At 49.6% G+C, this 25,653-nt stretch overlaps 2 protein-coding genes across 2 annotated transcripts; one reads left to right on the forward strand and one right to left on the reverse strand.

Annotated features, from left to right (window-relative positions):
• Positions 1-5,381: 5,381 nt before the first annotated feature.
• On the forward strand, positions 5,382-12,821 carry Ism2 (isthmin 2). The gene is made up of 6 exons (XM_071607394.1): positions 5,382-5,522; positions 5,869-6,108; positions 7,514-7,844; positions 9,600-9,776; positions 9,989-10,072; positions 11,079-12,821. The coding sequence occupies exons 1-6, from the start codon at positions 5,382-5,384 to the stop codon at positions 11,594-11,596; spliced, it is 1,491 nt and encodes a 496-aa protein (XP_071463495.1). The 3' UTR covers positions 11,597-12,821.
• A 4,429-nt stretch (positions 12,822-17,250) lies between these two features.
• Ahsa1 (activator of HSP90 ATPase activity 1) lies at positions 17,251-25,219 on the reverse strand. Its single transcript, XM_027931583.2, has 9 exons — positions 25,003-25,219; positions 23,555-23,745; positions 21,380-21,462; positions 20,860-20,977; positions 19,935-20,023; positions 18,631-18,759; positions 18,088-18,189; positions 17,747-17,798; positions 17,251-17,633 (listed from the first exon to the last, which is right to left on the reverse strand). The coding sequence occupies exons 1-9, from the start codon at positions 25,080-25,082 to the stop codon at positions 17,461-17,463; spliced, it is 1,017 nt and encodes a 338-aa protein (XP_027787384.1). The 5' UTR covers positions 25,083-25,219; the 3' UTR covers positions 17,251-17,460.
• Between the last annotated feature and the right edge of the window lie 434 nt (positions 25,220-25,653).

The following is a 25,653-nucleotide window of genomic DNA, read 5'->3' on the forward strand; positions in this document are numbered from 1 at the left end:
CAGGCGAACCTGTGCACAAATCACGTCTGCCCAGGACCTGAAGACCCGCACTCGCCGACTGGTCAGGGGCGCGGAGCGCGCGCGCCAGGTCTGCGGGTCCCTGTCCCCTTGGGAGCGCCGTCGGGGAGGCGGGAGGTGGTGCCCGACCCTTCCCGCCCGAGGAGCGGCTCGGGGCTGGAGAGCGCGTGGCGGCGGGCGGCAACTTCCCCCGAACAGGAATTCGCTTGGGGCCGCGATGGCGACAGCGGCGGGGACTGAGGGCGGGGAGGCGCCCAGATCAAAGGGGGCCGCCGGCAGCACCAGGACGAGTCCGCAAGCGCCGAGGGGCCCCCTCCGCCGAGGACAGGGGACACCGCGGTGCGCTGACCCCCAGGGCAGGGCGGGCGCCCACTCCCGCGCTCGGGCCCGAGGGCGTGCAAGCTGCGCGCCGCCGCCCGCGCGCCCCCGTGCCGCCCCGGAGCAGGCGAGGCGGGGCGCGAACAGGCGCGCCCGGCGCGGGGCAGCGCAGCCTCGGAGCGAGAAGATGCGTAGAGTCCTCGGGCGGCGGGCGGGACTCCTGCTCGGCGCGGTGATGCTGGCGGCGCTGCTGGCCGCGGGCCGAGGGGTGCCCCTGAGGAAGCCTCGGAGCCTCGGCCCCCGGCCCGGGAGCCACGCGCGGCTGGCGGAGGTGAGCGCAGGGCGCGGGGTCCCGGGCTCTGACTGCGCGGAGAGAGGGGCAGAGGCGCCCCGCGGGCACCGGGTAATGGCCAGGTGCGCTGAACTTCAGCCGCCCCCATTACCAGCGTGTGGCCGAGAGCTGGCCAGCCTGGGGAGAAAGTTCACTTCTGTGCAGAGTGCAGCGGGCCCACACTCTGCAATGGCCAGGCTGCATTTCTGTCTGCGGCGGTGCCCACATTTTGCTCACCCTGAGCAACCCGCAGCCACTGTGTCCTGATGCTCACTTGTTCGTAGAGGAGTCCCACCAGGTGTGAGAAGAACTTGGGGCTCTGCTTTGCAGAATGGTGGGCTGCGGTTGTTGAGGTTTAAAGGATCAAGTGACCTCCGTGGTGCAATCTCTTGATTCGAATCCTCCAAGGATTTGAGCCCCTAGAGTGTGAATTGAGGCAAGCTGAGATAGGTCGTGGGGTTCTCCAACTTGCTGCGTGCCAGTGCACCAGGGACTTCTATATTAAGTGCTTACTAAGACAGTGTGGGCACTTTGGGGTGACTTGTGGGTTGGTCTTGGGGCTAAGGAATGAGGTGGAAGATGGCATCAGCCCATGGAGAGAAACCATGGTCTGTCAAGACCTCTGTTTCCAACCCAGAGATGTCTGACATATATTCCCACAGAGACTTCCATACAGAAATGGGCCTGAATGGGAGGTGGTCTTGGGTCCTGGGTCCTTCCATGACCTGAGCTGTTCTGAAAGGAAGCCAGAATGCTCTCCCCATTTTCAAGATGAGGACAGTGAGGGGCCCAGAGATGCAGGAGGTGGTGAGCATGCAAGAGGAATGAGCTCCGCCATGCTCCTATTGTCAGGGTGCTGCAGCCTCCAGAACCATGAGAAAGAAAGGGACAAGCTGGTCTGTAGACCAGTGGTTTTGTTCCCATTTGGAGACTTCTTGATTTTTTTCTGTGTTCCCATCAATCCCTATGAAACTTATACAGATATACTGTTTGTGTACTATGATCCTCACAAACTATTGTCCTAACCCAACCCAAGGGTGCTCTGTCGCTGAGCTACATACCCTGACCCTTTTATATTTTGAGACTCAGTCTGGCTAAATTGCTAGGGTTGGCCTTAAACTTGCCATTCTCCTGCCTCAGCTTCCCAAGTAGCTGTGGTTGCAGGCGTGTGCCACTGTGCCCAGCTAAGACTTATTTACATCCTTGTATTCCAGGATTTCTCAAACCTGCCTGTGCTGTCATCCTGGAAACTGTAATTCTTGGTCATAGGGGCTGCTGTCCTATGCATTGCAGGATGCTTTACCACATCCCTGGCCCCTACCACAGGGCCAGACATTGCCAAAGATTTCCTGAGGGACATACGCACCCCCACCCATTGTCGGGAACCACTGCTTCAGACAAATTCAGAGGCTTCTGGCCAGTCCCACCTCCTGCGTGGAGATGACAGTGGTGATAAAATTAGTTAAATTAGCATTGTTTCTGATCACTTGGCTTATATTTTCTATTTTAGCACTTAACGCTTTGTATTGTAATTATTTTCAGCATGTTTGCCAAATCTGCCCCCATGGAGACCAGTCTAGAGAATGAGTTATTTCAGAGCCAATCTCATATCCTCAGTCCCAGGACAGGGCCTGGCAGAGTCCTCAAAAACACCTAAAAAGCAAATTAGTGCCATGAAGGAAAAACAGATACAGAGCTTAGGACCCGAAGGCCTGGTTTTGGCAAGTTGGGAATGCATGTTGACTCACCTCGAATGCTTTTCTCACATTTAAAGAGGGGATAAGTCATCCCCAAGGTCCTGTCCAGCTCTGACGATGCTCCACAAGTCTGTGATTTTACATCAAAGGTGCTGGTTAGAACGTCCTGTTGAGGGAATGCAGACAGCTGTTGTAGAGACTCTGGTGGGGTGTCAGGAAGGACCTACCAGCCCCAAGGTCCTTATGAGAAGCTGAAGAGCCTCACCCACCCCATCTCAAAGCAGCAGGGTGTCAGCTCTCTCTGAACCTCACAGAAGTGGTATGACTTAGTCAATATGACATTCTTTCATTGTCACATCATTTCTACATAAGCATTATCCCAATTTCCCAGATGAAAACATCAAGACAGAGAAGCTTCCATGGGAGCCAGGCCTGTCACCATAAAGAGCCACACGGGGTACCCTGTGGCGCATCTCAGCAGGGTGTGCTCTGGGCTGCTGGGAGACTCTGCATCAGCGGGGCAGGGGGTGGGGGTGTCTTCTGACCTGAATAAAATGCAAAGATCTAACCCAGTGCCAGGCCAGAAAGGGGTTCCTTCTCTCTCCTCTCTCTGCTCTGAGAACTGTCTGTTTAGGTAGCGTTTATTACCATGGGCAAGGCCTTGCTCTAACTCAGCAACCCTCTCAGCAACCGCCAATTCCCTGATTTACAGAGGGAATCTTGTGACCTGCCCGAGGTTACTTATCGCTGGTAAGTGTACGAGTCGGGGCTTGAACCCAGGCCCTATGGATTTGTTACCACAACATTCAGCTGCCAAACCAGACGATGAAAGTGAAAGGCCCATGAAGTCGTGGGGCCACACCCCGCCACCTGTAATCCTAGTAACTTGGGAGCCTGAGGCAGGAGGACTGTAAGTTCAAGGCCAGCCTCAGCAACTTAGCAAGACCCTGTCTCTAAATAAAAAACAAATAAAAAGGGTTGTGGATGTGGTTCCGTAGTTAAGTATCCCGGGGCTCAATCCCCAGTACCAAAATAAATTAATAAGTAAATAAAAAGGGAGAAAGAAAGGAGGGAAAGAGGGAAGGAGGGAGGGACGGAGGAAAGGCCTGTGAATGCAGAGGGAGGTCCCGCGTGAGGGTTGCACTATGAGTGCATGTGTGTGTAGCGTGCAGGGGGCATGAGAACAGGCAAAACCGAGTTTGAATCCCGACTGTGTTATTGTAACCTTACCTAAGTCCCTCACCTTCCCAGAGCTTTCACAGCTGTAACCTGAAGACAGTCACCCTGTAGGGTTGGTGTCTGTTCATGTACTCACAGTTTTTTGTTTGTTTGTTTTTTGAGCTATAACATACCAGGCACTGTACTAGGTGCTGAGAACACAGTGAGCAAAGCAGACAACTTCTTGCCTGTGCAAAATGTGCATTATAGTTGGAGGAAGTGACAGATGGGGAGCCCAGCCCAGGCCTGGGGCCTGGTTACAGTTCGGCTGTCGGCTGCTCTGCTCTCATCATCCCAGGCCTCACTTCCGGTTGCCAGTGTTCACTTGCTGAGGGCTTTTACTGGCATAGAGTCTGCTCAGAGCTGTCCATGCCCTGCTGGCCCATGGCCAGCCTGAACTGCCTGCGAAGCAAACCCTCTCCCCCACCCCACATCCTTGACAAGCAGAGTTGGTGGATCAGTACCCCAACTCCCACCCCTCTGGGGCACAACCATAACCATGGCTCAGAGAGGCACCCAGAAGGCTTGAACTCCAGCTGCCCACCATGTTTGCTAACTTCATAGACAAACTTTATTAGCTGTGACCCTCCCTGGCTGGTGTCTCCTGGGATCTCCTTCCAAAGTGAACACCTGCATTTGAATCCTTGTCTCAGGGAACCACTTCAAGATGGGATGGTCCCCCTGTCCCTTGCCACTTCCTGAGGGCTTCTCTACAGAGCAGGAGGCTCTAGGAGCAGATCCAGGGAGGAAGGGCACCAGGGGAGGCTTGGACTTGTGAACAAGGGCTTCTCTAACCTCTGCTCATTCTTTGGTCCAGCTGGGGAACAAGGAGGGGAGGGAGTAGAGAGGGGTGGAAATGACCAGCCTGGACATTTACCAGATAGCAGGGGCTAGGCTCAGCTCACAAAGGTTATGTCCCCCGCTAGGGCCCCACAGGTCAGCACTCAGACGGAGGCAGTTGACTCTGGAGCAGGGTTTCTTAGTGACAGCACTATTAACTTCTTCCAGGCTGGAGAATTCTTGGCGTGGGCTGTCCTGTGAGTTGTAGCATCTATGGTAGTGTCCCTGGCCTCTGCCCACAGGTGCTAGTAGAACCCCTCTCCTGTTGTGACAACCACACACATCTTATGACGTTGCTTGCTGTGCCCAGACGAGAACCACTGCTTTGCCATTACCTGCCTGTGGTGAGGGTCTCCAGAACAGCCAGAAAGGCTGCTGTCCCCGAGTTCCTAAGCCCCGAGACCACCGTCTCTGGCCCTAGACACTGCAGAAGGTAGAATCACTGAGCAAAGTCCCAGGGACAGGTAGGGCTTTGGTGGAATTGTGGGTGAGAGCAGCCAGGAAGGCCACACTTGGGGATGGCCTCCAGAATTGGTCAGCAGAGGGTCCAGCTGTTCCATCACTCTCCCTCCCCACCCCACTCCTCCATCCATGCCGGCTAGACCGGGGTACCTTGACTCAGCAAGGGCCTTCAGGCCCAGGCAAGAGGGCCTGTGGCTGCTCTGAGACCAGGTGTTCTGTATAGGAGCCTTGCCGCCAGGTGACTGGAGTCCCCAAAGGGGAGGTCAGCAGGGGAGAGAGAAGGTCAGAATCTATTTTTCCAGCCTTTTGAGAGAAGAGAAAGCAAGGAGAGAGCAAGGAGCTGGACTGACGAGGCCCCTAGGTGGGCAGGGGTGCTCTCAGCCTCCCACCTGCAGTGTCACAGAGTGCGTGGCCTGGCCTACGGAAGCCATGCGAGAATCCTGGAGTAGGACAAGGGGCAGGAGGAGGGAGGTCACTGTGGTTGGAGATGCGGAGGAATGCACCCATCCTGTGGCCAGCTCTGGCAGGAGCGGGTGGCCAGGGAGCCCATCCCTGGAGGCCTTCCTGCTCTGACTTCTGAGAGCCTGAGGCAGGAATGGGGTGGCGAGGATTTCAAGGGGAGTGGTCTGCAGACAGCAGTTTGGACCCCCAGTCTTAGCTCTTTACTATTCATTTTCACCTTCAAAACAAAGAGGTGGGAACATGCTGATGTTCCTTTCCCGCCTCAAGTTGGCATCAGTTGTCAAAGTGTTTTGTGGACACAATCCGCGGTCCGACCTGCTGCACCTCATTTGTGTACTGGGACCCTTAAAGCAGGCAGTGGTTAGATCCACTTTCCATATGTGCACTCCAGATGGAGTTAAGTCCCAGGGTGAGCGGGTGGTGTGGTCAGCCTGGAGCTCCCGAATCCCCCTGACTGGCATGTCCTGGGTCCATGTGGGGTGCACCCTGACCTCAGTCACTCCACCTTCCGTCTCTCCCTAGGCCTCCGCTTCCCCAGATCTCAACTCTCCTGGAGAAGAGGAGATACCACTGCTCCCTGGAACCCACCTGCAGGCAGGGCCATGCAAGCACAGGTGCCAGACTCTCCCGGAGCCAACAGCCTGGACCCCAGGCAAGGCCACCTCTCCCAAGACCCTGGAGGACAGTCCCTTTCTAATGGAGCTGCAGAAACTGCCAGGAATGGCCAACACAGACCTGGGCACCCGGAACCCCAACATCCAGGTGAGAGCTGCAGAAGGGCCATTGGCCAGTGGACACTTGGAGAGGAGCTGGGCTGGCGGCTCGGCCCCACCCTGCAGTGCATAGGGGAGGGGGTTCCTGTGTGGAGACAGAGGCGCATGCCCAAGCCCTCCCCTTGGGGTGTGGGGAGAGTGCCTACCCCCTTTCTAGCTGTGGACTTTGGACAAGTCTTTTGGCTCTCAGACTCTTGTCCCCTGTGCCACAGCAAGGGACAGATAGCACTGTCCTGGTAATGTCTGAATGAGTGGGAAATGCTTTGTCCACTGCAGGATGTTCTGGGGATGTGGGGGAGGCTTCTTGGAAAGGGCGTGGAGGTCTGCTCCCCAGCCAGTCCCAGCCTCTTCCTGGAGGCCCCTGCAGTACAGAGTTGGGTGACTGGCATCATGGGGACTGCCACCAGAGGGTGTTCTAGGAGAGGAAACCGGCGAGGCTGGCAGAATTCCAGCTACATATTCCACTGTCTCAGCCTGTCCTGAATCTTTGAGGATCATAATTCTGCATGTTTTTAATGTCAGCCACAATCTGCAAAACACTTTCACCAAAAGAGTTTAGGGGACAGACCACTAAAGTGTAGAACATAACATTCTAAAATTGTTTTAAAGTACTTATTTATTTATTTATTTATTGGTAGTGGAGATGGGGATTGAACTCAGGGGTGCTCAACCACTGAGTCACATCTCCAGCCCTTTTTTATATTTTATTTAGAGACAGGGTCTGGCTGAGTTGCTGAAGCTGGCTTTGAACTCGCGATCCTCCTGCCTCAGCCTCCCGAACCCCTGGGATGATAGGCATGGGCCACCGGGACGGGCTCATTTTCTTCTTATACTGTGCTGTTTTTTGCCCCCAGGTTTTGTTCAGTGACCTCCTTTTACTTCACAGTAGCCCAAACTAATGTTTTAAAGTTCAGTTTCGCATGAGTGAGTTTTACTTCTCTCCCATGCACAGTGTGGTGAGAGCTCCTCCCGAGGGCTGCTGGGGGATCTGAAGTCAGCGCTCTCACTTTCTGACCCTGCCCTGAGGACTTGGAAGCCCCCATGCTGTTCTCGGTCCCTGAGCAGAGCCAGAATTCAGAGCCAGCTTCTCTTAAACTAGTTGGTCTCAGCCCTGGCACTTGCTAGAACTGCCGTGTCTGTCCTCACCCCAGAGCTGTTACATCCATATGTGGGCTCTGGGAGTCAGGGACCTCCAGGTGGTTCTGACGCACAGCATGTCTGCACAGCGTGTCCTGGGCTGTTCCCCATGTTCCCGAGAGGCCATGGTCAGAGGGAGAAGAGAGCTGGTTTGGAAGCAAGGTTGGGCTTCTGGCCTCTGGGGCTGGCCCTGTCACCTCCCCTTTCCTTGGAGTCCTGCTCTGAGCCCTTTCTCTCCGTGCTTTGTCTGCCTGCAGGTGACCATCGAGGTGGTAAAGGACCCCCAGGCTGAGGTGGAGATGGACTTGGTGGCTGAGCCCAGTCATCGCTGGCCTCAGGATGCCCCCAGCCAGATGCCCACCAAAGAGCTCTTCTGGCCCCTCTTCTGGAGCTACCTGGAAGATGAGGAAGGGGACCCTGGCCTCAGGGACAGAGCCCCAGGGGAAGAGAAGGAGGTGGGAGAGGAAGAGGAGGATTACCTTTCCGAGTACAGTGAGGGCGGGGACCAGGAGGATGCCGAGGAGGACGAGGTGCCTTGGTCTGGTGGGGCCACAGATGGCTGGTCCTTCAGGGAGCTCAACAGCTATGGTGAGCACTGCCGGCTTGGCATCCCTAGGCTGCCGCCTCTCGAGGTCGGGGTGGGGGTCGGGGAGAGGGCCAGGGTCTTCCCAGGCAGGAGGAGCTGGGAGGCCAGCGGCTTAGGCCCTGTACAAACACCATCATCATCTCAAAAGTGCTGTTACCCGCAGCCTGGGAAGTTATTGTGTTTTTTTTTCCCCAACATCCACCCCTCTCAACAGCTCCGAGGAGAAAGACATTTGTTAATGTGTGTACTCAGATCCACTGGTTTCCAACCAAGTGAGAAATGTAAACCTCACCACTCACCGTCAACTTTATTTCCAGTGTGGGTTTGAATCCTGGCTCTGCTGAATGACCCACCTTGGGCAAGTTATTTAGGCTCACTGTGCCTGAGTTCCCTCCCCTGTGAAATGGAGAGCCATGTAGGCTTTACTACGTAGGGATGGTTGGAAATAGGGTTAAACGAGCTAATGTACATAAAGCACCAGCATACAGTGAACAACGCCCTGGCTCTTTTTATTACAAAAAGACAAGAGATTCCTAACACTTTTAGCCTCTCATGATAAATATTTTTTGGTACTGGAGCATTACTGAGGATTGAATTCAGGGGCACTTGACCACTGAGCCACATCCCCAGCCCTATTTTGTAGTTTATTTAGAGTCAGGGTCTCACTGAGTTGCTTAGCACCTCTCTTTTGCTGAGGCTGGCTTTGAACTCTCGATCCTCCTGTCTCAGCCTCCTGAGCCGCTGGGATTACAGGCATGTGCTCAGCCCATGATAACAATTTTTATTTTTGAATATTGTGGTTCTGGTTTCCACTGGGGACAGATGTGTTTTATGCACAGTCTCAGCAGTTTCCCCTAGAGCCCCGGGAGGCCTTGTCATTGGACCAAGGTGCCAGTGACTGGGACTAAGTCATGACAGGCTCTTCTCAATTTTTCAAAATATTGTAAGGTAACAGAGTTTTCATGGCTTTTGCTTTTATGACATTCATTTTCCTCAGACTCTTGGTGCCAGGCTGTTTGGGCCTGCCCAGGAAGCCAGGAGAGAACCAGCTGTTCCAGTCCTTTTAGATCCCAGAGACAGCCCCAGTTCTCAGGCCCAGCCAGTGTGACTGAGCTCCTTCAGACCAGGTGTGGGTCCTAACATGGCAGCAGGGACATTCTTTAATAACTACAGTGCCAAGGAAGTATTGTAACCCTTGGTTTTGATTGACATAAAAACTAGTTCAGCTGGATATGGTGGCACACTCCTGTAATCCTAGGACTTGGGAGGCTGAGACAGGAGGATTGCAAGTTCCAGGCCAGCCTCAGCAACTTAGCAAGATCCTGTCTCAAAAATAAAATACAAATAGGGCTGAGGATGTGGCTCAGTGGTTAGGTGCTCCTGGATTCAATCCCTGGTACCAGAAAACAAACAAACAAAAAACCCTTCTAGCTCAGAGGTGTAGAACTTTCCTGAGGTCATGCACATAGTGGTCAGGTGGCTTCCAGCCCCAGGGATAATTTCTTATTCATTACTGTGTTGGCACAGAGGGAATGGCAGGGGTTTGTACTGTCCCCCTAGGGCCACCTGATAGATTTTTACAGGTTGTTCACTGTACAAGGGTTTTCAGCGGAGGGAGTGGGCAAGCCCACGCTCCATCCACTAGGCCGGGTGCTCTGGCACAGGCTTATCCAGCTGAGGAAGGCCAGCCCACTGCTGATTTGCACCAGGGCCCTCTGCAGGCTATGTGCACTCACCCTCTCCCTGCCTTGACCCAGACTGCAAGCCTCAGGAGGAGTGGAGCCCCTGGTCTCCCTGCACTGGGAACTGCAGCAGCGGCAGCCAGCAGAGGACTCGGGCCTGTGGCTATGCCTGCACTGCCACCCAGACCCATACCTGTGATTTCCCCCCCTGCCCTGGTGAGACTGGCCCTAGCCTCTGCATAGGAGTGGCTGGTATGGCTTAGACTACGGGTCTTGTCACCTGGGAATGTGGGGGGTTGTGGGGGTGGTCTTGGGAATGCAGGAAGCTCACAAATATGGTGGTCCTGTCCCAGGCCTGTCCCAGCTTCTGTGAGCACCGAGAGCCTGGTGAGGGCTGGGCTTCCCCACCGGGAGCACAGAGGTGCCCTGGGGCGCCACCAGCCTGGCCTCCTCTTTTCCCAAAGGCGCTGAGAACGAGGACAACTTGGGCTTTCCCAGCGAGGGGCGGCAGCCCCTGGCCCACAATGCTACGGACTTACTCGGCCCAGGTCAGTGGCGTGCTAGGCCTTGCCCCTGGGGGATGGTGCAGAACCTCTCTGGAGACGGTAGTGCATTACTGCAGGGCAGGAACCTGGCCTTCATCCACTGAGGCTATGAGTGCATCCTCCAGTGGATGGTTTGTGTCCCCAGGAAGGGGCCACAGCATTTATGAAGCAGGCCCATTGGCCTCCCCCACACTGATGTCCCTGCTGGTAAGAAGGTCTTAATGACAGCTAGAGAGCTTAGAGATCATGGCAGGTGGGGTGGGGCCTATGTCTTTCCTGGCAGCAGGATGGCACAGGGATCCTTGGACTTCTTTCTGGTCTCTCTTTGGAGGCTCTGGGACAGATTCCGTCTGGGAAGGTGGGTCCATGTCCACAACATCAGGAACACTCTTTCTGGGAAGCTGGGGGTAGATGATGCTTCTTCGAGCACACTCCTTGGTCTCACCTGTACCCACAAGTAAGACAGGCCACCATGCTGACGAGGCTGTGCTCAGCACCCTGAAGCTTAGTAAACCTAAATCCTGCATCTGGCACTGGGATACGGCTGGGGAATCCTAAAAGCCTGGTTCCTGCCCTCAAAGAGCTCTGGTCTCATGGTTGGAAACACATCACCAGCATGAGCTGGTGCACAGCGCTGCAGAGCAGAGAGGAAGGGGCAGCTCATTCTGTATGGCCGGAATCACAGGCCACACTTTCCCAGGGAGAGAACTGGGAGGAGGGCAGCGCAGACAGAAGGGACTTTAGGATGCCCAGAAGGGCAAAGTGACTCGCTAAGTCAGAGCCTGAGAAAGGCAGTGCATTCTGAGCGACTGCCTCTTAACTTCATGTTTCGAGTTGGTGTGGGGTAGCCTTGTCTGCCCCAGGTCTAGTTTGGGTCCTTCCACTTCTGCCCCTAAACTGTCCCTGCCTTTTGTGCCAGCTGGGGCCTGGAATTTTGATCAGCCCTCACTCCACCATCAGATGGTCAATCCTCTGACCAGCTTCCCTCCTGCACCTCTGCCCTCTGCAGATGTGGACAGCTGTGAGAAGTGGCTGAACTGCAAGAGCGAGTTCCTAGACAAGTATGTGAGCCAGGTGCTGCGGGACCTGCCCAGCTGCCCATGTGCATACCCGTTGGAGGCCGTGGACAGTGCCGTGAGCCTGCAGGACGAGCACCAGGGCCGCAGCTTCCGGTGGAGGGACGCCAGTGGCCCACACGAGCGCCTGGACGTCTACCAGCCCACGGCGCGTTTCTGCCTGCGTTCCCTGCTGTCGGGGGGCAGTAGCACGCTGGCCGCCCAGCACTGCTGCTATGACGAGGGCAGCCGGCTGCTGACCCGTGGCAAGGGCGCCGGGGCCCCGGATCTTGTCAGCACGGACTTCTCACCTGAGCTGCACTTTAAAGTGGACAAGCTGCCCTGGATCCTCTGTAAGGGGGACTGGAGCCGTTACCATGCTGTGCGGCCCCCCAACAATGGCCGGGCCTGCGCGGACAACCCCCCTGAGGAGGAGTATCTGGCCCAGTTGCAAGAGGCCAAGGAGTACTGATGAGGGGCTGCCGGACAGATGCTGCAGGGGGCAGCTGGTGGCTGCTGAGCTGCAAAAAGTCCCTTTCAGGCCCCTCACCTCACCCCTTCCCAGACCGGGTGAGTGCTAGCGGTCATCCTGTAAGGCCAGTCTGGTGCTGCAGGCCTTCTGCTTGTGACTCCAAGGCAGGTCAGGGACTTAGGTGTCCAGGGGGTTTGAGCAGAAGGTTGAAGGGATCTAGGACCCAGGGTGCGGGCAAGGAGCCCAGGCTTCAGGGCACCTGGGAGTGTGATGGAAATGCGTGCATACTATGTGTCCTGGCCCTCCGTCCCACCTGCTTGCTGGGAGGTACTGTCCCAGCCTGGCTACTGGTTTTTCTCCCTCTCAGAACTTGAGATGGGTCCGGGAGGGTGCCATGTGCTCTAGTGCATGGGCTCCCCACACGGGGGCTAGCCAGAGCAACTCATCTGATTCCCAGGACCTGCTGTGAATCACTCTGACCCCCACCTCGATGGTCAGCTGAGGAAGGACATGAAGAAGGACAGTCCTTCTTTTGGCCCCACAGCTGCCCTTTGCCAGGCTGACATCAACCCCGGGTGCCCACCCCTCTGGGTGCACATGCCCTGTCATCCCCTGCCATGAGCACAGGAAGCTGTCCTTAGTGCCCAGCTGCCTTTCTGGTGGACACCACTTTTATCTGGGGTTGGAGGCCAACAGTGGGGCCTCCAGACAAATGGCAGAAGCAGCAGAGAAGAGGGTCACCTCATTCCAGACCTTCTCTTTGTTGAGCTCCTGGTTCTTCCCAGACGGTGAGAACACACAGGGCTGAGTGCTGGCGCTGCCTCCAGGCACAGAAGCCAGGCTTGGGGTGGGCTCATTACTTGAGATGGGTCCGGGAGAGTGCCATGTGCCTGGAGTGATTATGAATGAGCAATCTGGCAGGGAAAGAGCCCTGATTGGTAGCACTTGGGTAATGTCTGTGGTGTAAACACTCCCACCAATGGCCCGTTTGAAGTTCCTGACGATGTCACTGAATGCACTGAATTCAGAGTTGGGAGGAGATGTGCGCAAGGTCTCAGCACACCTCATGCCTCTTCCCAGTCTCCCCTCCTTCCCCAAACCACACTTCCTTGAGTTCCAACTCTCTCTGTTCACAAGAGGTGGGAGACTTAAGCCTCCACCCCTAGACAGCTGCCCTGAGGCTGGCTTTCTGGGGTTCTCAGCAATAAAGCACTTTATTTTCGAATTCTGTCTGATGAAATGATCTGTGGACTGGGCATAGAAAAGGGCTGTAAAGAAACTGTGCTTATAGCCCAAGCCAACCTCCCATGGGGGTGGTGTTTGTAATTCCCCAGCCACAGCCAGCTTCTTTACTGGGCAGGCGCAGTGCCGAGGATGCAGAGCTAGACTGGAAACATTGTTATCTGGCTCACCCTTGCAAAGGGCTGCGAACGAGACTGACCCGGAGGATCTGGCTAGACCTCAGAGGCACATTCCCTCTCCACTTTGGTCACACAGGTAAACTGCATTTACGCTGTGGGGAAGTTGTCCTGCTTCTTCAAGTAATTAGCTGCGGTGGGAGGGGGATCCCACCAAAGTTATCCAAAGGAATACACTTGCAAAATGAGAGGTGTTTGCTGCCTTAGTTAGTATATTTACCAGATATTCCACTGTTACCCCTGACATTTGGGGAAGTAGAGAGAGAGATGTCAGGAGGTACAGTCAAGGAAGGCATGTTCAGAACTACCACTTGGAGATGCTCCAGGTGTTTCCAGTGACCATCTTATTCCGAGTTAAGTTTATTAATCTGGTCTTGAACTACAACCTAAAAATACTCTGGTGCATCTAGAATATTAGAAGGTCAGAGAAGGCAGTATTTCAGGTCACCGCATGGGAGTCAAGTTCCATAAGACTAATGCAAGTATGTTTTACTTTTTTTTTTTGATAGGGTCTTGCTGTGTGCCACTGTGCCTAGCTTGTTTTAATTTTCTTGGCAGAAACTTTTATTTTATTTTTTAAAGAACAAGGTGGAGACATATCAGAGTCTGTCAGGAACTGTGTAGACACCTCCTTTCTAATAGAATTTATCTTGGCACTTAAACACACTAGTTTTAATTAATACCTAGTAGTTGACTGTTACTCAAATTGGATTTAGGTAGCCCCACTTAAAATCTACTATTCAAGTGACAACTGTTACTATGTTAGGCCATAAATGAAAGAAGATAAACAAAAGTGGGGTGGAACAAGGAGAGAAGCCTTGAGGGGCTGGGGAGTAGGTCAGCCATGCAATAGTTTATTCAAGCTATGCAAAGAAGAAAGAGACTCTGGGCAGGTGGCTGTAGGCTGAAGGAACACCTGTGTGGTAGGAGAAGCACCGATGAAGGGGTCATTGAAACTGGTAGAGAGAGAATTTAGGAATAGTTTCTATCAGGGCCAAGAGGAGGCCCAGAAACCAGAAAACCTCACTGACTTGACCAGCAGTTCTTCCAGTCCCCGACACTGGGGCTCATCCATGGTCAAACATCCAGCATGAATACCATCTACTTAACAGCTGCCCCAGATGCCAAGATGGTTTGCCAAATCTTTCTCCCTTGGGTTTGCCTCAAAAAGGACCCAGGCTAGGCAAGATTGATCAAACTGAATTCTTTTTTTTTTTTTTTAATATTTATATATTTCTTATGAGAGTTCTTCCTTAATGCATGCATGTTATTTTTTTTTAAGAGAGAGTAAGAGAGAGAGAGAGAGAGAATTTTAATATTTATTTTTTAGTATTTGGTGGACACAACATCTTTGTTTGTATGTGGTGCTGAGGATCGAACCCAGGCCACACGCATGCCAGGTGAGCGCGCTATTGCTTGAGCCACATCCCCAGCCCAAACTGAATTCTTACTAGAGTCTAAAACAACCAACAGAGCCAGGTGCAGTGGCACACCCTGTAATCCTACGTACGTGTGAAATTGAGGCAGGAGGATTGCAAGTTCAAAGCCAGCCTGGGCAATTTAGTGAGACCCTGTCTCCAAAAGGGCTGGGGATGTACCTCAGTGGTAGAGTATCCCTGGCTTCAATGCCTACTACTCTAAATAACAATAAAACAACCAACAGTACAAAACCATCAGAGCTGCTGACTTCCCTCTCCTAGAAGATAGGATATTTCAAGTCTTTTGCTCCACTATTCACAAAAGATCCCTGAGAGGCTCCTTTGCTTACATCTAGATTTTCCTCACATGTTGAGGTACTTCAAAAGAATGCATCAGATATCAGGATCTCCTGAGATATTAAAATGCAAGTTCATGGGTCATACCCCATATCTGCTAAAGAACTTCTAGGTGGCGTCTGCTTTTCTATATTCAACAGGTCCCCCCAGGTGGTTTTTAGTCTTGGAGGACTGTTGGCTTAGTATTTGCAATTTGGTCTAAACTAGCATTTTGAAATATCAATTCAGGTTTAAGCTAAATGCCACCAGTTATCAGTACTTCTACATCGATCATCCTGAAGCATTCATAAGGTGCTTATACCCATTTCACAGGCAAGATAATTTGCCCAATGGGTTAGGAAGTGAAACATTTGCTGTTCAAAACAAGTCTATGGTTTTATTATTAGTGGCATTGTTCTGTTTTTTAATTTATTTTTTTGGGGGGGTATCAGGAATTGAACTCAGGGGCACTAGGCCACTGAGCCACATCCCCAGCCTTATTTTATATTTTATTTAGAGACAGGGCCTCACTTTTGCTGAGGCTGGCTTTGAACTAGCCATGATCCTCCTGCCTCAGCCTCCCGAGCTGCTGGGATTAGTGTGACGCCCTGCCTTTTAGGCTCAATTGGCCAACTGATGCACAAGGTAACAGTGGTAAGAACTGAAGAGCCTTCAGTACTAGGGGTGAGAATTGTTACTGAGTCTGTTATGATCTCTCCCCATTTTCCTGTAAGTATTCTGGAACTGGTAATTTTCTAGCTAGGCTTTTGAAAGGGCTCCAGTTTTTTGTTAATGGTTTGTTAGGAGGAGCCCATTGATTTGACTCAAGCTGGAGCCCAAGTTTGCTTGTTTGATTTTTTTTTAACTTAAATGGCCTCTCTTTGGGTGCCCTAGGAGGCAAATGTAATGTCGAATTACATGTGAATAAGTTCAGTCCAGCAGTCATCTGAGTAATTTGAGCTGAGAATAGCTTTTGGGTGTCTAGATGATCCAGATCAGAACTTTGATTTTCTACTTTAATTACAAAGTTTTAGCCAAGTCACGTAGGATTAGCCTGCAGGTCTTGTTGCCACCTAATAAAAAAGGCAAAAATAGATGCCAGGACAGGCTTGTCTGGGAAAGTAGCTCCATGTTCAGGTAGTTAAAACTTAGTGTGGCAGTCTGACCCACAGTAGAATGTGTTCCCGGCACTTGGCACACTGTCTGGTAAACTCATGTAATGGTACCAGGCATTTTTAAATACTTTTTTTTTGGTACCGGGGATTGAACTCAGGGGCATTTAACCACTGAGCCACATCCCCAGTCCTTGCATTTTATTTAGAAACAGGGCATAAGTTGCTGAGGCTAGCTTTGAACACAATCCTCCTGCCTCAGCCTCCTGAGCCACTGGGATTACAGTGCGCACTATCACCCCTGGCTTAAAATACTAAAATATTTTTAGTTATAGATGGATACAATACCTTTGTTTATTTATTTTCATGTGGTGCTGGGGATTGATCTCAGGGCCTTGTGCATGCAAAGCAGACAAAATACCAACTGAGCTATATCCCCAGCCCCTTAAAATATATATTTTTGAGGTCTTGATGTATTTATTTTACAGTAGAAAGCATTTTAACATACTGAATATAAATGGAGCACACCTCCTCATTCCTCTGGCTACACATGGCAGTCACTCCAATAGTGTAATGATACATGTATATAGGGTAATAGTGTCTCATTCTCCCGTCCTTCCAATCCCCACAACACCCCCTGCCTCTTAAAATACTTTTAACAAGGATGATTTCTTCCTCTCTTGAGGGTCCTAGTGTGGCCTGGAATTTCTCACTCTGGGAGGGATACCTAATATACCAGAAATGCAGCAGCTTCTCTGAACACCATGAAAAAAAAAAAGAAGTCATGGTCCTTGTTCCAAATTAAAACAATTCAGTGTCAGCTGTTTAGATTTTGGCTGTTACTTAGAAATCAGGGCTCTAACTATAGCAAATATATTCATACACAAGAAACCCAAGATTTAAATTTTAATAAATGACTACCTACTTCTCAGGACTTTATGGGGGTTAAATAAGCTAATGCAAGGCAACTGCTTAGTGGAGGGTCTGGTGTACTGACTGTTCCATTAGTAGAAGCTGCCGTAGACTGACAAACTCCATCTTTCTGCACTTCAAACCAGCACCTGATGGTCACCTTTCTATGCAAGAGGGAGTAGAGCCCAGGATGCCATCTCCACCAGCAATGGCAGCAGGGAGTTTGCTAGCACTGCTTTTTCCAGATGTCCCTCTGTGCTGATAAAAAGGTGTCATCTAAAAGGAGACCAGCTTAGGAATGCCTGAGTGAGAGGCAGCTCCCTTGGTACCTTTTAATTATATATACTTCTCTAGAACACAGCTGAGGCCTTCAAGCCTCGCCTGTTCTTTTTTCCTAATTCAAAACCTTTAAGGGAACCCAATACCAGCCACCTCCTCACACAGGTTTCAGACGCAAATGTTTTTAAAATTATGTTTATTTAGCGTATGTACACATAAAAGAGAAATCACCCTCTGATCCCACCCAGCAGAAAACATGCACAAACCCAAGGTATTTGTGGAAAGGAGGGACCCCGACCCCAAGTTAGCGGTTGGGATGGTGCAATCCTGTGAGTCAAGAGCCCCAGCCAGGAGAGGCTGGACTGAAGTGTCAGGCGGGCTGGAGCCCCCTAAAACAAGCGTGCGCCATAGCCAAAGGTCTGTTTGATGCCTTCAAAGTAGTACCGCTGCCAACCCTGCCGTGTCCGCTCTTCCTCAGGGGCAGGGATGCCTCGGCCTTCCATGCACAGCTCAGTCTCTCCACTCTTGTCAGTGAAGGTCAACGTGATGGTGGCAAAGTGTCCTGGGGAAAGGCAGAGGGAGGTTTCAGATCCAGCATTTCCACAAAGGTTTAAGACTAGGGGGACAAGAAAACGTTCTGGGGATGACGGCAAAACACAAACAATGCTTACTTACCCTCTGGCCATGATTTAAACCTCCACTTCATTGCAATATGTTTCTCAGGAACCTAAAATAATCAAAAAGCCCGGTCTATAGTTCAGACTATAATGGACCCAATCCTGGCTAAGGTTAGCCGTCTGTCTCCGTAGGAGTCTATTATCTGTGAAATTATATTACTTTTGAGAGAATTCAAATTGCAGCATTCTTTTAAAAAATAAAACAAAATATTTTTATTAACCAAAAAGTTTTAAAGCCTTAAATTTTACCTACCACAAGCTGAGGAAAAAAATGAAAGTTTGTCTCTCATCTGACCAGACAAAGGCTAGAACCTGGGTCTTGGGCCAGCAGGTACTCACCAGATCAGTGAACTCCCCAGAGACGTTGCCATCTACCATGTGAAACTTCCCACCTTTGTCTGCTTCTAACATTGCGGGAGCATGGGTAAAGGCCTGAACCAGCTATTAAAAAAAAAAAAAAAAGAGGCAGGGAGAAGATGCATGGCTCTCATCGGGACCCAGGAACAGATGCTAGCTGAAACTGGCATGTCTGAACTCTCCTTTCCAAAGATGCCACTCTGCCCAGTGAGCAGGTCCCAGGTCTCTCTATTCTCTTCCATGATGCCACTCCTTTAGACCCATTCACTTTTCTAACAAGAAGACTGGTTCCCACTTAATTTGACCCCAAACTAGTACAAGTAGGAAAAAAAAAGAGAGGATGGGAAAGTCTGCTTTGATACGTGGCTAAACAAAGGTGATTTTCCCTTTGCCTCTATTTGCCTCAGGGAAGCCTCATGGTTCAGGCCATGGGTACCGCCCCTGCATGCTAAGTTGGCGCAACCACAACCCAAGTTACCTGAGAGGGCAGACCGCGTGAGGCCTGATGGACAATATTATACTTACCTCTTGGGTGGTAAACACTCTATAGAGTTCTTCTGGTGATGTCAAGAAGGTTTCTCTAAGGGTGATCTTACAAGTGGGGATTTTGACACCAACAGGTTTGGCCTGGGTTTTTTGAGGAGCAGACTTAGTCTGTGAAAGTGAAAGTGGAAAGGGTCTGTTTAGGAGTGATAAAACCTCAATATGGCTGCAAAACAGACCTCCCATGAATTCTCATAAAAATTGTCATCTCTAAAGATAATTACTCAAGGCGTTTGAAGGGAATTTGTTGTAGCTCAGTGGTAGAGTGCTTGCCTAGCACATGTGAGGCACTGGGTTTGAACCTCAACACCACATAAAAAAATAAAGGTACTGTGCCCATTGACAACTAAAAATGTTAAAAAAAAAAAAAAAAAAAAAAAACCCATCAGCCAAGGACAAGCCCACTGTTAAGACACTTTTATTGTGTGTGGTACTAGGGTCCAACTCAGAGCCCTGCTCATGCAAGGCAAGCATTCTATCACTGAGCTACATCCCCAACTTTTTGAAAATTTTCAGACAGACACAAAGTTGCTCAGGCTGGCCTTGAACTTATGATCTTCCTTGCCTTGGCCTCCCAAGTAGCTGAGGTTACAGGTGTGTCCACCACACCCAGCTTCCTTAGGCACTTCTGAGGAGCTTAGCATGACTTTCAAGCAGAACATCCAAGTAGCTGAAGGAACGGTTATGAGTACAAGCTCAGTAGTGGAGTGCTTTCCTAGTACATGCAAGACACTGGGTTGATCCCTGGTATCCTGCCCCCCACCAAAGGAGTAAGCATCTCCTCCCCATCTCCAGAATACTCTTCACTGTGTTGACAAATATACCAGGGCTCCAAACCAAACAGAGCTTGAACCACACAAACGCTACATCTCTAGATAAAATATTTGCTCACTACAAATGGGATGAGGTAGAATTTATTGATGGGTGAAGTTAGTGTATGAGATGAGATCTTTAATATCTAAGTATGAAATACCAATACCCGCGTCAGAAACACCACAAAAGACTTTTAACTCCTAAATGGTGTTAAGTTCAATCGAAAATCACACTTTGAATCCCAGATGGCTTCCCTTTGCTCTAGGGCTCTACTATAAATGCATTAAAAAAAAAAAAGGGTTAAATATACACAGATAACTACATATTGTGGACCGTCTAAAAAGCAAAAAGAGCAGATCATAGGCTGCTCTGGCTTCAAGGTTAAGGTCAGAAAAAACTGATGTGAAATGAGAAAAGCAGTCTCAACAGTCTTTGCATACACCCTCCCCACATCACCTGGGAATACTGTTTACCTTGCGCTCCTCAGTTTTCAGTGCTGGCTGTGCTGTTGGGTCTACAGACTCTCCATTCACTGTTGGCAAGATCATGCCCTGGGTGAACTCTGAAAAGACAAAATCCCAGCTCATTGAAGTCATTTCTTAGTAGCTGAGATGGGTGACTTTGTTACAATCTGACAAAACACAGCCATTTTAAGCAAGAATGAGGTAGTGAATAGAAGAGGAAGTCTTTAAGCATTACAACTTGTTAAATGCATGTGAGGTCTATTAACCAAGGTATCCAGTAAATGGAGTAGCACTTGCATGTTTAGTCCCTTTACTCCACTGTCATGCTGGTTCTTTTGATGGTTATTATATGTACTCCAGCACCAAGATCAGAACACACTGGCAGAAATGAAATTCTAGGGGAAGAGCTGAGCTGACCTCTGTTCTATCCTTCTAAACATCCCTGGAAAATGCGTGTCAAAAACAGTCCAGGGGATGTCAACCCTTACATAAGTGCTGGCAATTGAAGTATAATATGAAACTCAAATGTAATTAAAATTTCCTAGTAATCACATTGAAAAGTAATGAAATAAGTAAATTTTACTAGTGTATTTAACATAATGTAGTCAAACTAACATTCAACATGTTACCAATGTTAAAACATTACTGAGATATTTTACATTTGGGGTTGGGGGATACCAAGTCTTCAAAATTCAGTATTTTAAATGCACAGCACATCTCAATTTGGACTAGCCACAGTTCAAGAGTTTAATAGCTTACATATTAGACAATGAAGTTCTACAGCTTTCTCTTACTCAGAACTTACAGATTGGAGATGAAAATAAGCCCACTCCTCCCAAATCTTGACTCATTTGCCAAAAACAGGACAGTCAGGTCCTTCAGTGACAAGGGGAAGACTGCCTCCTCAAGGCACACATAACTGCTCAAGGGATACCTGTTTTGAGGGTGCTGATGTAAATTCCCATTGCTTCTCTTAGAAGTTTCACCCCTTCTTCTTTCATTAAGGCCATGAGATTTGTGTCAGGCTCATCTTTGGCAAGGCTCACACTGATCTGGGTGAAAGATCAGAAGTAAGTGGTAAATAACTTGAGGGACACCCACATCATGGAACGTGGGCACTGAGCAATCAGATAACTGCTGACCATTTCCAAAGGAAATGTGCAGGCTTGGAGCATTCAGACAATCCCTATTAGTGTTCCTTCTCAAGTCCTTCTGCTAAGGCAAAGGTGGCCAGTATTAGAATCCATTTCACTAGCTAAAAAAAAAAGAAATTAAATAAGTGCATGTTGCTCTGGAAGCATCCAATGACATCATATACCTAGAAAATTATCTGCAGACTGCAGTTCTGAATGTTTGGATGAAGTCTGGGCTACTAACTTGAATGACAGGTCATTTTTCTCATCTGAGAATAAGAGGAAAAGGAGGACTCTGATAAGGAGTCAGCAAGCACAAACCTCCACTTCGTCCACACTGTTTTCATCCGACAAATTGGGGATCTCCACATGTCCCTTGAACTGAACTCCTGACTTGGAAGTACCTGTCAAAAGCAATGTCATTAGTTTGCTTCATAGGAGAGGTCTCTGTTCTAAATGTTCTAGATAGCTGAACTGTTTGTTCTGAGAGAATGCCACATGCCAGATACAATCCACAACCCCTATCCCAAAGTTTTTCCTCACCTGATTATTGGAGGCCAACTGTGTTATTACAGTGTAGAACCAAGAGCTACACAGATTGGGCACTAGCATGAATTTTACCAGGGAGAACTTGGGTCAAGAGCCAATTCAGTCAGTTTTGCTAGAACATTTGCTTTGAAAAGATAATGTTATTCCAATGTGATAGTTATATAGAAAACAATTTGATCATGAGAATTTCATATTTGCTTCTATGTGATTCCATACAAGAGCAATACTAGGCAAACATAGAGAACTACACAAAGCTGAATCAAGCAGCACACAAATACATAAAACACACATCTCAAAGATCTACCCACCCATGACCTGAGTTTACTGCATGCTATAAGCCACAACCATACACAGCTTGTGTTGGAACATTCCTTCTGATTTCATGACTGTCTCTCCACCACTTCACAACAGCCCTCAGCTCAACCTCTCTGATTTCCAATACCACAAGGAAACTTTAGGTTTTTTCAAGGTGAGACACCATATTTCTTATTGAATTTACATATTCTCATTTAACACGTAAAACTGTGTTACTGATAGTTATGGGGTATGGTGTCCCTAGTCTCATCTTCCTTTTAAACTTGGTTTTTATTGAAAGATTTTTGCACAGTGCACCAACTTTTCATAACACATGTTGAACTACAGCAAAACTGACTTTCAAAGTTAACCAACATTTACCTTCACCTCTCTGAGGCTTAAGTTTCTCAAACTATAAAAAGAGGACAGGGCAAAATATGAGGTACCTTCTAGAGTTTAGATATAGTTTAAAAACTAAAATCATGAACATAGTTATATATTTTCACTCTCTTTTATTATTTCCATTCACTTGAGGAAAAATTCGAAGTGCAAATTTATTCATGCTTTATCCCAGACAGAGTGGCTATCTCATACTTCTTTAGCTTTATGGGGTTATTTGTTTTTACAGTGTTGGGGACTGAACATGCTAGGCAAGCACCCTACCACAGGGCCACATCCCAAGCTCAGCTTTATGCATTTTAAAATTCAGCCTTTGAATTGTTAGGATCATCCAAGTGGTACATACACATCACCTCAATTATTTCCTAACATTGCCACAGAAGAGATTTTAAATAAGAAGACAGATAATACAACTCCAAATTAGTCATATATAAGTTTCATCAACACAGTGGTCTACTGAAGATTCACATTGCAAAGAGAAATGGCAGACGCTACAGCTCAGTCTAGCTTATCTAGCAAGCCCAAGGCCCAGGGTTCAATCACTAGCACTGGGGAACAGTTGGGTGGGGGGCAGACTGTTATTTTAAAAAGCTGGGCATGGGGCTGAGGTTGTGGCTCAGTGGTGGGGCACTTGCCTCACATGTGTGAGGCATTGGGATTGATCCTCAGCACCACATAAAAATAAACAAAATAAAGGCATCGTGTCCATCGACAACTAAAAAAATATATACAAAAGCTGGGCATGGTGGCACATGTCTTGGGAGGCTAAGGCAGAAGGATCGCAAGTTCAGAGCCAGCCTCAGCAACTTACCAAGGCCCTCACTAACTTAGGAGACCTTGTCTCAAAATACAAAGGGCTGGTTCAGTGACAAAGTACCTCTGGGTTCAAGCCCTGCTACAAAACAAAACAAAACAAAAATCAAAAAAGCAACAACAACAACAAAACTCCCTCCTCTTTTCACAAGACAAAGGTTGCCAGCCTGAGGAAACAGGACATTATGTATCCCAACTCAAGGCCCAAGGATGCAGTGCCCAGCCACTTCATTAGTGGAACTCAGGAAACCCAGAGAGTAAGGGATTCTATTTAGGATCCCAAGTGGCAGAGCAATTTCAGCACCTAATACTGATGTACTCAAAAGCAACGTTGACTTGTCCCTTCAAGAGTTCCTAATTGCTCAAAAACTGTTTTCTCCAGCTCTCTAGCATGGTCAATGGAAATGCAGTTAATCTTTTGACAGCCCAGCAAATACTTACCTGTCCAGTTTAGTTTGATGTTCCATTCATAAAAGAAGATAAGTTTGCCTTTTCGGTTGTTAATGGATGCCTCTCCATCAAGCTTACTCACTTCTGTCACCTCACACTTGCCTTCCTCATTTTGCACCTTTACTGCCAGGAACAGTGTTTTCAGTTTTTCTGTGGACCAATTTGAAGCATCCCTCTCTGTCCTGCAAAAAACCCCACAAAGCTATGGACCAGGAGTCAAATTGAGGACACACTGCTCTATGTAAGAGAATGCAAGGTTAAAGGTCTGACCAATTGGAGAAAACAAAACCAACCAAACCCACAAAAACTCTCAGTCCCACTCCAGCATGTCCATAAACATGTCACTATTAGGAAAACATTAAGTGCCATATTATCAACAAAGACAAGTACTGTACAGAATGGCACAAACTAACTAGAAAGTTCTCCCATGATGCTTGACTTTTTAACGTGGCGCCCCCATCTGACCAAAAGGAAAACTGCACATGCTGCCGAGGTCAGGACCACGGAACACAGTTTTAATTAAAAGGCCCAGTAAAGAGCAAACTGTGATTTCAGTAGTACAGAGTTCTGACTTATCAGATTTAGGCTGTGCTATTATAAACGTCTTACACATTCTAGGTTCCCTATGTGGCCATAAAAACTTAAGTCCAGATTTCAAAAACAACAGTGACAAAAACCAGGTCAAGTACTTCGTGTATGGCAAAAAAGAGATAGATGGATGAGATAGAGAAAAATCACTCTTCTTTCCTTCACATTAACTTAAGATAATAGCGAGAATAGCTGCAACAGAGGAAAAGCACAGTAGCCATTATGAACAAAGGTCAATAGAGTTCAAAGATAAATAAACATTACTTCTGGAAGATTTCATGAAGGAGGGCAATCTTCTAAGAACGGTCAGGCTATAAAACCCAAGATTGCTCGGCAACCTGGAGTTACAACACAACCAACTTAGCAGTTCCGGGTGAGAGGCTGCAGCATCCCGGCGCTCTGCGCACCTGCGGACCTTTTCCCTCCGAACTGAGGCGGCAGACCCCTACGACTGACTGTAATTTCACCGCAAGCCGTAAAATAGGAATTACAGCGCCCTGGGCCCCACAATTCCACAGCAATCTCCCAACATAGCCCAAGGGAGCTGGAGTCTCCCTGACTTCTCTGGCCACGTGTAGAACGCATTTCCCTGATGAGGCTGGATGCAGCAACTTGGGCGTTCTGTTCTGTATGAAATTCCTCCTCGGGGACGCAGCGGTCTGCGCCGACCCCTTTGCCCCATACAGAGATGGAGGCCAGGGATGGAATGGCCCGGGACTGCGAACGCCTGCCGTAGGAAGCACCCACCCCCAGCCCAGGACAGGCCTGCCTGGGTCCCAGCCGAGGTTCAAGGAACCCCAAATTCCCAGCCTGGTCGCAGTGCTCCTGCGGCCTGCCTCGCTAACCCTCACCAGTGCCAGTTGTTGACGTTGGTGGCGTCTGCCCGCTCCTCCACGATCCAGCGTGGGTCGCCCTCACCCCACTTGGCCATCGGCTTTCCTATCGCGCCCCCACTAGCTCCCAAGCAGCCGCAGCCACAGCCTCAGGACCGCTTGGTCCCAGCCGCCCGGCAGCGCCTGGAAACTACTAGAAGCGGTCGCAGCACCTCCTGGCTTGCTTTTCCCTCCACCCCACCCCCTCCCCGCCTCAACTTCCGGCTCCTCCCCACTCCCACCAGGTACTTCCGTTCAAACTTGCCGGCCCGTCGAGTAGAGTAGGTTCCGCTTTTCCTAGAGTTCCTCTATACTCTCTCAGGTTATCCCCGAAAGGTCCCGAAATCCAGCCCCTCACATTACCATTGCTCACCCGTAAGAACACAAAGAATAGGACTCATTGTTTATTTACTCCCTAAATCCGTCTTGCTGAGCTTCATGGGAGTTGTAGTCTTGTTAAGTGACCCTTTGGATAACCGCGGAAGGTCGGGTGAAAGTAAAGGAAATGACCTAGCATGGCACGCGGGGGCTCCTGGGACAGTAGTCAAGAAGCCCCGCAGCTCCTCAGGACAGCGTCTGGTCACCAAGGCCAAGGAACTACAACTCCCAGAATGCGTTGCGACAGCATTC

This window comes from Marmota flaviventris, chromosome 2 (assembly GCF_047511675.1).
Source record: "Marmota flaviventris isolate mMarFla1 chromosome 2, mMarFla1.hap1, whole genome shotgun sequence".
Classification (NCBI taxonomy): Eukaryota; Metazoa; Chordata; class Mammalia; order Rodentia; family Sciuridae; genus Marmota; species Marmota flaviventris.

Excerpts from the sequence above, each read along its gene's own strand:
- Ahsa1 (XM_027931583.2), bottom strand. The coding sequence starts at position 25,082 with ATGGCCAAGTGGGGTGAGGGCGACCCACGCTGGATCGTGGAGGAGCGG. Across the intron at positions 20,024-20,859 it reads CATCAGCACCCTCAAAACAG|AGTTCACCCAGGGCATGATC; the intron begins GTATCCCTTGAG and ends TTGTCTTTTCAG. Across the intron at positions 17,799-18,087 it reads CTGGGGAGTTCACTGATCTG|GTTCCTGAGAAACATATTGC; the intron begins GTGAGTACCTGC and ends TGATTATTTTAG.
- Ism2 (XM_071607394.1), top strand. The coding sequence starts at position 5,382 with ATGCACCCATCCTGTGGCCAGCTCTGGCAGGAGCGGGTGGCCAGGGAG. Across the intron at positions 5,523-5,868 it reads GGAGTGGTCTGCAGACAGCA|GCCTCCGCTTCCCCAGATCT; the intron begins GTTTGGACCCCC and ends GTCTCTCCCTAG. Across the intron at positions 10,073-11,078 it reads TACGGACTTACTCGGCCCAG|ATGTGGACAGCTGTGAGAAG; the intron begins GTCAGTGGCGTG and ends TGCCCTCTGCAG.